Source organism: Zophobas morio, unplaced genomic scaffold, assembly GCF_036711695.1.
Source record: "Zophobas morio isolate AGI-343-1 ecotype UQ-CSIRO unplaced genomic scaffold, CSIRO_AGI_Zmor_V1 ptg000058l, whole genome shotgun sequence".
Taxonomy (NCBI): domain Eukaryota; kingdom Metazoa; phylum Arthropoda; class Insecta; order Coleoptera; family Tenebrionidae; genus Zophobas; species Zophobas morio.
In genome coordinates, this window is record NW_026972163.1 from 1,468,757 (window position 1) to 1,483,741 (window position 14,985).

At 31.0% G+C, this 14,985-nt stretch overlaps 2 protein-coding genes across 2 annotated transcripts; one reads left to right on the plus strand and one right to left on the minus strand.

Annotated features, from left to right (window-relative positions):
- Positions 1–57: 57 nt before the first annotated feature.
- LOC135143393 (chitooligosaccharidolytic beta-N-acetylglucosaminidase) lies at positions 58–8,219 on the plus strand. The gene is made up of 7 exons (XM_064075247.1): positions 58–179; positions 4,453–4,522; positions 5,297–5,476; positions 6,343–6,882; positions 6,934–7,479; positions 7,531–7,726; positions 7,778–8,219. The coding sequence occupies exons 1-7, from the start codon at positions 176–178 to the stop codon at positions 7,994–7,996; spliced, it is 1,755 nt and encodes a 584-aa protein (XP_063931317.1). The 5' UTR covers positions 58–175; the 3' UTR covers positions 7,997–8,219.
- A 179-nt stretch (positions 8,220–8,398) lies between these two features.
- On the minus strand, positions 8,399–14,680 carry LOC135143394 (alanine--glyoxylate aminotransferase 2, mitochondrial). Its single transcript, XM_064075248.1, has 8 exons — positions 14,458–14,680; positions 14,217–14,401; positions 11,566–11,689; positions 9,856–10,044; positions 9,512–9,802; positions 9,232–9,453; positions 8,934–9,182; positions 8,399–8,875 (listed from the first exon to the last, which is right to left on the minus strand). The coding sequence occupies exons 1-8, from the start codon at positions 14,566–14,568 to the stop codon at positions 8,777–8,779; spliced, it is 1,470 nt and encodes a 489-aa protein (XP_063931318.1). The 5' UTR covers positions 14,569–14,680; the 3' UTR covers positions 8,399–8,776.
- Between the last annotated feature and the right edge of the window lie 305 nt (positions 14,681–14,985).

Genomic DNA, 14,985 nt, shown 5'->3' on the forward strand with positions numbered 1-14,985 from the left:
ATGATATGTATGAACTGCGCGCGCAATAAGGTATCACCACAGCTCTTTGATTAAATTTCTCACAATGCTAGAATTGTTCAGTTTGTTGTCAACGTTCCGGATTTATTTTAGTGTCTGTTCATATATTACTATTTATCAGCTTCTCACTTTTCAGTCAGTTTGAATTAAACTTGTCATGGGTAAGTTACTGCAATGATTAGGTACAGTTATAACAATTTTATTTCCTTAATACCAAAGTTTTGTTGTATCTATTGTTATATTTTCCAACATTTGCTTAATAGATCATTTAAGGGTTTTTTCATTTCATAAACTAATTTATAACTTTTTTATGACTATTTCGCCCTACATGGATTACTCATAACCGTACGGTACTTCCATTAAGAACTTGTATTAAATTTTTGTACCCGAAAAAATTATATTATATATTTAAACAATCATATTTTGAAGTCCACTTTTGATGTAAAGTAATGCCTATTAATTTTAATTCTTGGTACACAGTTTTTAATACTCCGCAGATGCTAAACACATAAATTAATCCTACAGATCCAAACCGAGAAATTTCTATGTATGTGCTGTTCTGTAAATACAACATTTTCCCTTTGTGCTTAATTGAAAATCCAATAAAATATATCAATATAATATACTGATTTGGGCTGGATTCCCATGCATTGTTTCACTGGTAAGAAATATTGTATTTTTGTAAAACTCTTTTTTCCTTTTTCATTACAAAAAACACACTCTGATTCGGATGACAATTATATGAAATAAGTATGTGCAATCATACAACGAAACTTGTAAAAATAATGTATGTAATACCAGATACTTTTCATGATAATTATTAAATATAATTTGCGAAATGCAGAATAATGAAAGAAAAGACATATTTTTGGCAGGCAGAAGATAAAAAAACAACATATGTCAAATTACTTGTAAAAAATCCATGGAACATTTCCACCAAATTTATCTAAATCTTATCTAAGTAATAATGATAACTTTATATTCATAACCATAAGATAAAAAAAAATGTACGCAACTGTACCCTAAAAGTATTGATCTAAATTTATTTACACACAAATTTCCTCACAATTATATAGATTGCAGTCACAAAAACTGAAACCATTTTACTACAGTACAGTACACAATTGAAAGAACGACCAAATTGTTGCAAAGTAAAGCGGATTGACTCAAAAGTCAGTTCAGTTCAAAACATGAATGACAATAATAAGTAATTTCATTCATCAAACTTTGAGTATAGTAAACCAAAAGCTATAAGGTTATATGACCATCTTAAAATTATCCCATTGTGTCGAAGTTAAGTTGTTTACAATAGAAAAGGTTTTAGAGTCGTAAATAACGTGTCCACTGCATTTCGACCGACTATTGTCATTTCGTTCAGGGGCGGCTTTCACTAAATATCTAAATTTAAGCAAGAAATGTTTAGAAGACGATTTATTGTCAACCGGTAAGCTTAGTGCGAACCACACAAAGAGGGTATTTATTTGCCGTCAACTACTTTTATGATGGTCATATAACCTTATAGCGCTTGGGCCACTTTACATCCTTTCAGTAATTGCAACATAATGAGCGTTAATTTCAATCGCACATAGTTGTGACGACAACGTTAAGAGACAAAGATCACGTCTGTAAATTGCCAATTTTTCAAGTTTTTGACAAGTTTTGCACTCTACCAGCAAAATCTTAGTTCGGAGAAAATTTACAATCAATTTTTTGAGATATTGTGATCAATTTTTTGGAAAAAATAAGCAAATAAATTTTTTTTAGTTAAAATTTTGAAACAAATCTAGTTTCTTAAAGTTATAAAATGATTTTACAAGTTTTATTTTTTAACGACAATTTAATTATGTATTAAAATGAAAATATACATATACAAATTAATATACTGGTTTCATGCATCAGAAGAGATTTCATAAATTTTTGTGTGCTAAGAATTTTCGAAAAATGTAATAAATCTTTTTTTATTTAATTAGGAAAATAAATTGCTTTATATATTCATTCTTTTAAGATTCAACACTTTTAAAAAAGAAAAATATATTATATATTTACTTCCTGAGCGTAAGCTAAGGGTACTTTAGCGTCATGATCCCTAAACTACGAAAAAATGAGTCTCCCATTTCCGTCTGTCTGTCCGTCCAATTTTTGTTAGACAGATAATGTCCTAAACTAGTTAACCTATTTTTGTCAAATTTTATACGTGTATAAATTATATACAATTTAATTTTAAATTTGCAAAACCGAATGCTTTGAAATTTTGCAGATGTTTTAAATTTATCACAAACATGGTAAATTTTTATTCAAAATATGTATATTTGCTTACCCCCCCCAAAAAAATTGATCACGTCATTTTACCGAATAAATCCCATCTAAAATATGCAAAATATAATGAGTCTATACTTATGATTTATCACTGTATTCATAATTTTTAGATTTTCTTAGATAGAGTGATTAAAAAAAAATATATTGATTCAATTTGTTTTATTAATTAAATCAGGAACTACAAAACCGAATGCTTAGAAATCTTGTAGACGTTTTCGAGTTATTATAAGCATGGCAAACTTTGAATCAAAATGTATTTGTTTATCCTCCTAAAAAATTAATCTCAAAATTTTGTCAAATAAAACTTATCTAATCTTGAGTCTATACTTGTAATTTATCACTGTATTCATATTTTTTAAATTGACTCAAAAAATCAATGATGTGTCTTGTAATTTTTTTCCAAAATTGGGGAATACAATTCTGTTATTAACAGTATTACACGACAATAGTCCAAGTTAATGTACGTGTCCTTGCCAAAATGTTGATGACGTCATCACAAAAGTAAAAACTCATTTGAAACATATGCGTACCACACTTCTTTACATTTACTTTTACATTACATACATATGTTTATTGCAGCTTATAGTAGTTCTCAGAAAAAAATTAAAATTCACAAAATCAAATTTTATAATTTTTCAAAAATGCTGGATATGATTCATTGTACTTCGAGGCAAGGGAAGTCCTGTCGAAACAACCTTGACCAATTTTTTTCTTCATATTTTTCTTTTCAAATAGGGAATTTCACGTTTTCTCAATGTTTAATAGTTTCTAGAATAAGAAAAGTTAGAGCTCCCCTTTAAGCTTTGTTTGTCTTTGCCTGTTAGCGACTTTTTTAGACAAGTAATATTCGAAACTACTAAACCAATCACTACGAAATTTTAGAATAAAGCTTTTTATGTAAATGATAAAATAAATGATTTGTTTATCATCAAACAAATTTGCAAAGTTAGTAAATCCTATTTAAAATAGACATTGCAATATATTTCATACATATGAATCCACCCTTATTTTTCACCTTACCTAGGTAGATTTTTAGAAAAAAAAAATCAAAATCGTACAATAAAATGTTGCAATTATTCTTAGAAACAACAAACCAACTGCCCTGAAATTTTGCAAACACGTTAACGTGAAAATTGTAAATTGGTAATCATAATTCACTTGATCATTTCCTCCAAAAATTTGATGACGTAGGTAATCACAAAATAATCACTTAAAATATATTGAATAAATTGCTATAAATAAAATGTTTTAATCCACACTTTTTTTTAAACTCAAAGTATGTACGGTACGTGTCTCGAAAAAATTAATGAAATAAACAGTTTATTTTTTGATAACAATGGAAAGTAGTTTATTCAGTTTTTTCTCTAATATGATAACACATTGTTATAAAAATTACCCTGTATGTATTACTAAAACTGATATACATATTTCGAAAACTCACACGAAACGTTGCAATACTTTACAATAGAATAGACTGCTTTGTGCTCCTTGACTTGAATATATAACGGGTGATCAAAAGGTTTTCAGATTACAGTTGGCCATGGAAATATTTGTCATGTCTTTGGTTAAACTGTAAATGTCAGCCATAACCTCATCTGTGTTTTAATAATTTGGATTTTTGGCATTTGCATTGTAATCAAAGACATGACAAATATTTCCATGGCCAACTCTAATCTGAAAACTTTTTGATCATTCGTTAGTTTGATAATTCACCTCAATTTTTATTTTAACATAGAGTTATCACAAAAATAATAAAATGAAGAATTAAATTTAAAATTTATATAAGAAAATTTAAAGTCAGTTTATCACAAAATCGTCCTTGCATCCAAAAATCTGATAAAAAATTAATACTTTCAGCGAAACGTATTTGTAAACTCTATAATAGTAATTTAAAGAATGATTAAAATAATAAAGCTAGAATTACGCACAAAAAAAGGCGGAATGGCATTACTCACTTTGACAGATTTAGTGATACAATGATACATAAAGTAAACTAGTAATAACGTTCCACTCTATAGGTATGCAAGTGGAATTGTTATTGTGAACAAGTTATTGTAGGTAATTCTAATTTTTATTTTTATCTTATGCATGAATTAACATTCAATTTAATTGTGACAGGAAAGGCATATCTTGTGTTAATGGTAATCCTTCTATGTTCCAAACTATACGAATCGGCAAGCAACTCACTGTAAGTAAATAAATATATATAACCGAAGTTTACAGGAGTGATTATTATTGAAAGTAATAAAATAGTATTACCTTCATTCCACTGCTACTAAGTTATTGAAGCAACGGTAATATAAAACGGTACGAAGATAATCAAATCAAAGCCAAACCACAAATGAGTCAACAAATGCTGATCACGACAGATAGTTCAAATACGAGAAAAATTATACTAAATTTAATAATATCTCTATTACTAACTTTTCAGCTTTTACCACGGAAAAACTACATTCTGTGTTTAAGACATATTTGTAACATTATAACATTACGACCTTGCAGAAGTCTATTTTAGTTGAATAAAAAAAATCTCGAAAGTTCAGTCTCACGACTAATCTGACATTTATGAATTCGCGAGAAACACGGAGTGGCACGTTTGACAAGCATTTGTTCTAGTACGCCAGAGACGTATTCAGGCTTGATATACATTATGCTGACGTAAATTCAATTCTTGTCGATAAATATCAGCATCCATTATTTTGAAATAAATCGCTGCCATTTATCCGTTGGCTAACATGTCCAGACTATTTCATTCACGCGACGTGGTGATTTCGAAGTTCGTGAACTACTCACACTCCATGGGCGTTTCATAATATTTACCTATCTAAGGAGAACAGGCATAAACGGTCTCAAATAAATCACTCACAATCAAACTTTAAATCACTTTCAGTAGCAATCACTTTGAGAACTTCTATGTACCTTTCAATAAAAATATTGTACATTCTAACTTTGAAATCTGTAGTTGGCGATGGAAATGTAATCAATCAGCAGGGGCATGTACAAGAGTTTCTGGTGATGTCGATGCCACATTATATCCCTCTTTAGAAACTTGCAGGTTGGTCTGTGGTACAGCTGGAGGACTTTGGCCGCAGCCAACAGTTGGCACTGTCTTAAGTGATGGATTATTTCAGTTTTCGTTAAGGTAAGTACATACACGGTAGTCTAAAATTCAGAATTTGAAAGACAATTTTACTTTTAATAGGCAGTAGTCCAGAGCTTCAGCTTTTCGGCTCTTTAATTGATGAATCAACACTATTGTAAGACTAAAGAATCTACAAACTAAAGTCAGTGTAGAGATGACATAAAATTTCTGGTATAATAGCAATTTAATTATATGTCATCAATGGAAACGAAGACAATTTCGTATTATTATACTTAGAATAATAACATTATTAAAAAATAGTGCAAACTGCCCACTTTAGTACGTATATAGAGAGATTTTATTTACCAAATTGGTTTGCTGTAGTAGAAGTTGAACCGACGAAACGTCTAATACATTTTCGCAGCGTTTTTACCTCTCCTATTCATGGGTCACTATCACTATTAATCTACATATATTACAAACCCAGTGGAAGAATTTCTCTTTTATAATTTGTTCACTTCTTACAAACTCAAGCAAAAGATTTTTTATAACACGTAGATTTGCAATAAAATTATTTAAACAATAATAAGTACTTCAAGAAGTTTCAGTATAAACCAACTATCGACTTCACTGCATGTGCTTTGAATGTTGTACAAAGTACTGCTAAACTTCCACACACAATTCATACTTCCGTTAATTGACCTTTTCTTGAAAAATCCTCAGACGCAAAAATTTATATTTTCTAACCAGCCATTTTTGCAAAATGATGTCATCAACGATATTTTTCAAGAAAACGTCAATTAACCGAATTCTGAATTTTATGGCCCATAATGTGTCTGGGATTCGCGTGTAAATGTAACTATTTACTGACAAAACCCAAAGCAGTTATGTAGTGAAATCAAACTAATTACTTGTTTTTTTTTCAGTTCTCTCAAATTTGAGTTTGCGTCTGAAGACAACGACGTCACTACCTATCTTAAAGAAATAGCCGATTTGTTTAACAAAACTCTTTCCTCAATCAGTGCATCAAATTGTTCAAATACGGACAATACAGTAACGATATCTATCGTTGTTTTGACAAACAATATGGACCTCAATTGGAAAACAGATGAGGGCTATAATTTAGAGATTTTAACAGCAGGAAAAGAAAATTCCGTGAAAATAAGCGCAAATACAATTTTTGGAGCCAGACATGCTTTGGAGACGGTATCTCAACTGATAGAACTTTTTAGTAATAATAATGGAGAAGTTTGTCATGTTATAGTCGATGAAGCAAAAATTAGCGATGCACCAAATTATAACCACAGGGGGTTACTGTTAGATACAGCAAGAAATTTTCTGTCCATTAGTTCTATCAAAAAACACGTAGATGGAATGGCTCATTCTAAACTAAATGTACTTCACTGGCATATAACAGACTCGCAAAGTTTTCCTTTAGAACTTCCTACACTGCCAAACATGACCAAGTAGGTTTTTAGCTTGAGCCGTTGGTTCATTAATAATGTAAAATATTTTAGGTACGGTGCTTATTCAGATAGTAAAATATATCATCCTACCGACATTGCGGAATTAATATCATACGCTAAACTAAGAGGTGTTCGAATTATCATAGAAATTGATGCTCCATCACATGCTGGTAATGGTTGGCAGTGGGGACCAGACGCCGGACTTGGTGATCTTTCAGTTTGTATTAACCAGCAGCCTTGGAGATCTTTCTGTATTCAACCACCTTGCGGTCAGTTAAATCCTGTCAACAGTAACCTTTACAAAGTGTTGAAAGACTTATACAGCGATGTGATTAATATGTTACCGAAAGGCGAAGTATTCCATATGGGTGGTGATGAAGTTTACATTCCGTGCTGGAATTCAACTCCCGAAATAATTGCTTACTTAGGAGATAAACCTAGAACAACTGAAACATTCTTGGATTTGTGGTCTGATTATCAAGCTCAAGCACTCGAAGCTTTTGACTCTGCAGTTGGTAACACCAATACACCGATAATTCTATGGACAAGCCATTTAACTGAAGTCAGCGTTATAGAAAAATATCTTTCCAAAACCAGGTACCAATTAGTTTAAATTTATTTTCACGTATAACTCTCTTCCACTGTTAGATATGTAATACAAACTTGGGTTCCTGCAGCGGATACCTTACCACAAAACCTTCTTGATCTAGGTTATCAAATCATTGCTTCTACAAAGGACACATGGTATCTGGATCACGGATTCTGGGGAAATACCGTATATCATAACTGGAGAGTTGTTTATAATAATAAAATTCCAACTGCCTCGGGCACTCTTGGAGGAGAGGCAAGTAATACACCTCGTGAAAAATAAAACAACTACATATCGTATTTTTAGGTGTGCATGTGGGCTGAACTAGTTGATGATAGCTCAGTAGAATCGCGAGTTTGGCCTAGAGCTGCTGCGGCTGCTGAAAGACTTTGGTCAAATCTAAAAACTAATGCAGATCAAGCTGAACGCCGGTTTTATAGACACAGAGAAAGACTTGTTTCAAGAGGTATCAACGCTGAAGCTCTAACCCCCAGATGGTGTTATCAAAATGAAGGCGAATGCTAATTTTGTTTAATATTGTTTATAACATGCGACCAACAGATAATGTCCTCTAGTTAGTGCTGGATTTTTAGCTACTTTTCTCATTACTCTTTGTGAGTAGTAAACTTACCCGTTCAGTGCCAACTTGAGAACGTTTTTTATTAACGGTTCCTCACTTTGTTACATTTTCATTATATACCAAAAGAGCACTGTGCACACATAAATATATTTTTATATGTGTAAAGAATATTTCCTTTTTAAATTTACACCTTTGCGACAATACTGCAAACAACGATTTTTTGAAAATATTAGAATACTTTTAATATTCACATTAACTCCAACGCTGTCGACACTTTTCAATAGCTATAGGTATAGCGAACAAAAGGTTATTATTAATTACTACCTGATCTTTAATTTTTGGTCAACACTCACAAATTGGAAAAGATTTTTATAGGCTTTACAGGAAAATGATTGATCTGGATATGAATATAACAGCCAAAAAGATAGAAAGGTATAGATTAGGAAACAATCAACAATTACTTCAGTTTTCTTCTAAAGAAAAACGTCTGTCACGAAAGCAACATCCCTAAAATCAATTATGAGTAGGTACCTACGTATCTTTTCACATAAAGAAAACAAGAACATATCAACAACATAAACAACTTTGGAATAAACATAAAAGTGAAAATAGGTTAGTTGTGCTTTGTACTTAAAAACATGTACTATTTAAATTCTAATTAAAAATTGAAATTGAAGTCCTCAAATATCTACATTTCTAGTAAATTGAAATAATATATATATATATCACGAATTTTCTGTTTGCTCTAAAACTGTATCTAAAACATTAATTGTGTAGTCTATATCTTCTTTTGTCACACACATTGGTGGTTTAATTCTCAGTACCTTAAAAGTATAATTTGAAAAAAATACAACAATTAATTTACAAAGCTTTTGTACTCACATTTCCTTTTAATCCACCTCTTCCAAATATTAAACTCAAATTTCGGCAACTTTCCCATATTTTTGAAAACTTGTCATTGTTTAAAGGTGAAGAAATATCGTCATTGTTAACAAGTTCTACTCCTACTAACAAACCCTTTCCCCGAACGTCCCCTATTGTTCGGTATTTGCGTTTTAATTTTTCCAGTTCTTTCAAAAGATATGTTCCAACTTTTGAACAATTTTCTTGTAATTTTTCTTCTTCTATTATCTAGAAAATTTCCTAAAATTGAAGTCACACAATTCACCAAATTTCCTACGTCTAAAACGGCAAGTCCAACAGTACAAGCTAAGGGATTGCCCCCAAACGTATTGAAATGCATCGAACTTGTCAGTGCCTGAGCTATTTCAGGACGAGTTACAACAGCAGCTAATGGAAAACCGTTACCAATACCCTTAGCCATCGTTACGATATCCGGTTGTATATCGTGGGCTTCAAATCCCCAGAAATGTTCTCCGGTACGTCCAAATCCGCTCTGCACCTAATAGAATCACAAGAACAGAACACATGTTTGTTTTAAGTTATCATTAGCAAATTACCTCATCAGAAATGAAAACGCCTCCATTTTCCTTAACTATATCATAGACTTTTTTAATGTAGCCTTTAGGAAATTGTATAACTCCTCCAACTCCCTGTATAGACTCAGCAAAAAATGCTGCGAGTGTACCAGGTTTAATACTATATTTAAAAACGTCTAGAACTTCGTTAACATATTTATCTTTTGCCTCACAATTTGTTAGTGAACAAGAACAATTTCTAGAAGTTTGGATAGGACTGTCTCGACAATGTGCACCTCCCCAACAGCCTCTATATACATCTGGATTCATTACCTAAAACTATACTTTTCAAGACAAATATGTTAAAAAATTTAAAGTATTTCTACATGATGAACTCCAGGTGCTTGAGGTACTGCATATTTGTAAGACGCATTTGATGTTAAGCTCATTGTTTGATATGTCATTCCGTGATAACAATTTTTTAATGTGATTATATCAAAATTTTTTGAGTATGCTCTGGCCATAAGAACTGCCAGATCGTTAGCTTCAGACCCACTGTTAACAAAATACACAACCTGTAAATAATACATTAATTGAAAATTTTTATATAAGTAGGTAATATGTACGTATGTTTCTGGTTTTTTACATAAAATGTATGGCCGGGCTATCTAAGTATGTTCGTTAGAAATTTTTAAGACAATCAAATAACAATAATAATAAAATGTAATACGTAACTAGAGGATATCAGGTTACCAGATGATAGAAGAATCATGTTAACAGACCATAGAACATGTTCAATAAAGATGATTATTATTAATTACCTCAAAGTTTTAGATGTAAAGGAAAAAAATTGATATCTAGCTTATTACGTACATTCTCAAACAGATATTTTTTTCCAAGTTTTTCATCGCACAAATTTGTTTCCTGAACAGGCAGTAATTTTAAAATAATTTGAGCACTCTGCAAAGAAACAGCTTTACATTACTTTACATAATGTCCCTTGTGTATTTTCTCCTACTACGAAATCTAAAATAGGTTAAATTTAAAATAACAATAGTAGTCGTATTTTTTTTAAGAAAAACTCTTTTTTTGAGAAAGACAGAAATTAAATGACTTCTTCTTTCTTTTTTTCCAGAATTTCAAATGATTGATTAAATGAATTACAAAATAACTTTATATACAAAGTATGGATGCAGCTAAATATTTCTATAATTGTTTTATTTCAGTTAAATGTGTTATTTTTACAATTATTATTAACTTGTATTTAATTTTTTCTGTCAACGCACAGATGATAAAGAACTAATGATAAATACAGACAACATTTCCTAGGCCAAACAAGTTCAGTTTTTAAAAATTGTATTATTTTAATACTAATTAATAATAATTTAATTGTTCGTTTTTATTTTTTAGAACAAATAAAGAAATAGCGGGTGTTACATCACTCAATGCAGGAAAAAACGCTTTTTTTTTTTTAAATATTAAATTTGAGTCCTCGTGTATCTCCAAAACAAATGTTGATGAAAATTTCAATAACATTTCAGAGGATAGAGTTTAAATACTTTTACCTACACAAAATTTCAGTGAGTTCTGATGAACCGTTCCGGAAATATTTAGCTATATCCATACTTTTTAACAACCCTGTATATATGTATACTACAGGGTAGTCAACCATAATCTAGTTTGAGTCATTTTAACTACAAAGTATTTCAAAGCAAACATAATAGTTGTATAACAATGCTGCATTGTTTTATAGCAAACACAGAACACAAAAAACAAACAAATATATAAACTGGTGGTATTATATAATTTACATAAAGTTTTTTTTTTTGTTTCATATTTTTAACTATGCAAAACCGCACCATAGTAACCTAGAAAATTTCCGAAATTACTATTAAAATAAAATTAAATATTATCTTAGTTGTCTGATCACAACAATTTCTATGTAATTTCGTGATTAATGATTAAAAATTATGCAACCATAGGTTACATTCATTACAACAATACAACGTAGTTATAACTTTCCAATTATGTATGTTTTCCAATGTTACTGCAAATTTTGTGTGTACTACAAAGCAAAAGTTTTTTTTAATACTTACTTTTAAATCACCAGGAAATTTTTCCGTTAAACGATACGCATATTCATGTATTTTTGGATGGAAATAAACATTCGATACATGTCCTAATTTTCTAATTTGTTTCTCCAAAGCTTCCGTTATTTTCCTAAAAAAAGGAGCTGTAATTAAACTGCAGAAATGTCGGAAAGCGAAAAATACATAAACATGTATTTTTTTTTAGTAACCTATTTTTGACATTTTTACTTCCCAAACGTGAGCTAAATAAGTATTGTAATAGGGTCCATTCCACGAATGTCTACTTTCATGTTTTCTCGACGTTCACGACCTCTAGAATATCTGTCTGTCGTCTGTCTGTCATCTGTCTGTCGTCTGTCTGTAGTCTGTCTATCGTCTGTTTATCGTGAGAAACATCCTGTAAAAAATGGTACAACGCAAATCCAAATTTGTCTTATCATTACCACCAGTAATAAAATGACGTCATCTACAAAATTTACAATAGTAAACGTTATTTAAAATGGATGAAAAAACCTAGTTCCTCTCTGAAATACGCAAAATCTTGTGACTATACTTTGTGCTATAGCACTGCACTTATAATTTTTAGAATTACATACTTCTACAGAGTGACTCAAAAAAATGAAATGAAGTCACGGTCGTAAACGCACAATATCTTCAGCCGAACTCTAAAATGCGAATTTTATGAGTCCCAGGTAAAATGGGTCAATTAGTGCGAAAAAATCGTGCTAATGTTTTGAGCAAAAATTATGACTTGTAAACTTTGCAAAATATTTCGGTTTTGAACTGTAAGTTTAAAGAGCAAATTGTAGGAATTGGTGCAAACGTAGTATTTTTTTTAAGTACGCTTCGATAAAAACGTCAGTTGGTGATGAAAGAAGCTTTTCCAAATATAAATAAATAGGTATATTTTGTCCCTATAAATTTAAATGTGTGTAAATGTTAATAATATTTTAAAATTATGTAAATGTGATGCTTTAATTAAAAATCTGATTAAGTATTTCCTGCAAAACGCGTATCAGGGAGTTAGGACATATATTTCATAACATGGCAAATTTTTTGAAAAAAAAGCCGGGCATAGTTATAAAAAAAACTGCAATCACTATTTTTGGGTCTTTGCAAAATTTGTATTTTTTTTTTAATTTATTTTTCTTAGTAAACTTTAAAATTAAAGATTCCTATCACCATATAAAACCATAAACTAAACATATCCTTCGGTTATAGTGTTCCAAGTGCTGGTTTGTTTTTACGACTGCCTATTGTGAAGGAGTTAAGTCTTCCACAATAGGCCTCTGCCGCAAGTAATCCAGCGGTCATAAACCATCAAGACACCAAATGTCTACACTACGCTGGGCCGTACGCGCCCGTAAACCCTTAAAATGGTTTATGGCACGGCTATTTACATTTTCAATAGAGTTCCTAATGCTTGCAGTAATTGAGATTGCAGTGTCATAAAAACGAAGTCAGACTGGGACAACTATAATCCTGTAATTCAGGAAAATTTCAAACCGGCACGCGTATGCTGTCATCACTTTGACGAGGATTCCGACCGCCTGAGTTGTTAAGCCATTGTTCGTCAACAACAGAGCCCAAATGTTATAATGTAATTTTTATGATCTCTATTGTCCGGTGGTAGTTTGCAAAAGCTGTACAATTTGCTCGGAATTCGGCAGTTGAAGGTGATGATAAGAGATACGGGGATTACAAACCGAAGTGTTAATATAGTAAAATATGACGAAAAATATAGTGCAGTTATGGCTTAATTGCTACCCAACTTTGCATAACAAGTGGAGAAGTATAATTTCCATTAGAAAATGTATCAAGCAAATGAAAGATAAATTAAAAACGAATTAACCACCGGCAAGGTGGTACTAGTCTAACGGAGTAATCACCATAGTGAAAAAAGCAGCTACAGACCGACAAAAGTAGCACTTATTTATTTGTGTGGTGTGACTCTGTCTCACGTAGCCGAAAATACATACTACACGATATATTACAATTGGTTTTCTTAAGAAAACAATAGTATTCGTTATACCTGCGAACTTTTTGTGAAAAGGCCACTTAGGGCCTGTTGCATAAACGCAAATCAAATTTAATCTCTGATTAAGAACAATTGTAACTATGATAATAACAATCGTTACTATGGAGTTAATCAGAGATTAAATTTGATTTGCGTTTATGCAACCGGCCCTTATGTGCTATGATTTTGTTTTCCCATAGTACGGAATAATTTCATAGGTCAAAAGTGTAAAACAATGGTTAACGTTTACATTGTGTGTAAAACGTAGACGGAGAAATGATTTTCCAAAAGATCTCTTCAAAGTATCTCTACACCTTATAACTTTTAATTCTTCACAATTTTCAATGTTTTTACGGTAAATAAAATTTTCTTCTATAGCAGAGCTATGATTCGTAAACAAGGAAAATGTCAGTGTAAAAACTTATTTCGATGGATGAAACTATATGTATAAAGATAAAATAAGTCATATTGTTACATCTTTTACTAGCGCAAAGCTGTAAAAGTGTGTAAGAACAAATTAAGACAACACCCGACTGGCGAAAACTACGCACTATAAAACATGTTGTTAAATTTTGTATACACAGAACAAGATTTTTAGTTTTCTATGCTGCACAAAAATAATAATGAAAAAAATACTAACGGATGACTATGTCCCACCGAAACGGTACAAATCCCCCCAAACATATCCAGATATCTTTTTCCATTTATATCAAATAGCCACTGCTTGTAACCTTGATTAAATGCAATAGGACTTTGATAATAAGTAGTTAAGGCCGGATTTAGTCTTGTACGCCTAATATGTGCCATTTCTTCTAAGGATAAACCCTATAAAAAGTAGATCAACAACAGCTTAACATGAAGTTTTGGTTAAAAATACTTACAGAGTATTTCTCCGGTATGAAATCATTTTGCGGTAACTTTGGTGCAATGGAAGAGTTAAATCGGTTTAATTTTTGAAATATATTGGGTACAATTTTTTTGTGATGAAACATTGTATTTAGTAAATAGTTACAGACTACAGCAAAAGAGCGCTTAAGAAAGACTGAAAAATATATTTTTAAATAACTACTAAATATTTACAAACTGACAAACAGAATAATTTAACTGTGTACTTATTTATCATACAATGATTTGTTAACATAGAATACCAAAATTTCACTATAAATAGAACACGATGTAAGATAAGGAGGCATTTCAAAGCTGTTAATACAGTGCAAAAACAAAAAAAAAACACACACGCAAGGTCAAGGACGTACCAAATATTATTTAATCGAGATAGACCAACTTTATTTTTATAGTACTATTTGTTTATTTTAAAAGCAATGAAAATTGGCCTATATTTTTTACAAAATTTTCATACTACCTAAATCGGGAGCGGTCGGTCTACAACAGAGGATCAGAAGCGATTG

Bases quoted from the DNA above. Each gene is read 5' to 3' on its own strand.
- LOC135143394 (XM_064075248.1), bottom strand. From the start codon at position 14,568: ATGTTTCATCACAAAAAAATTGTACCCAATATATTTCAAAAATTAAAC. The intron at 14,402-14,457 runs GTAAGTATTTTT...TACTTTTTATAG, and splicing joins TCATACCGGAGAAATACTCT to GGTTTATCCTTAGAAGAAAT. The intron at 9,803-9,855 runs GTAGAAATACTT...GTATAGTTTTAG, and splicing joins AAGCACCTGGAGTTCATCAT to GTAATGAATCCAGATGTATA.
- LOC135143393 (XM_064075247.1), top strand. The intron at 6,883-6,933 runs GTAGGTTTTTAG...AAAATATTTTAG, and splicing joins ACACTGCCAAACATGACCAA to GTACGGTGCTTATTCAGATA. The intron at 7,480-7,530 runs GTACCAATTAGT...TTCCACTGTTAG, and splicing joins AAATATCTTTCCAAAACCAG to ATATGTAATACAAACTTGGG.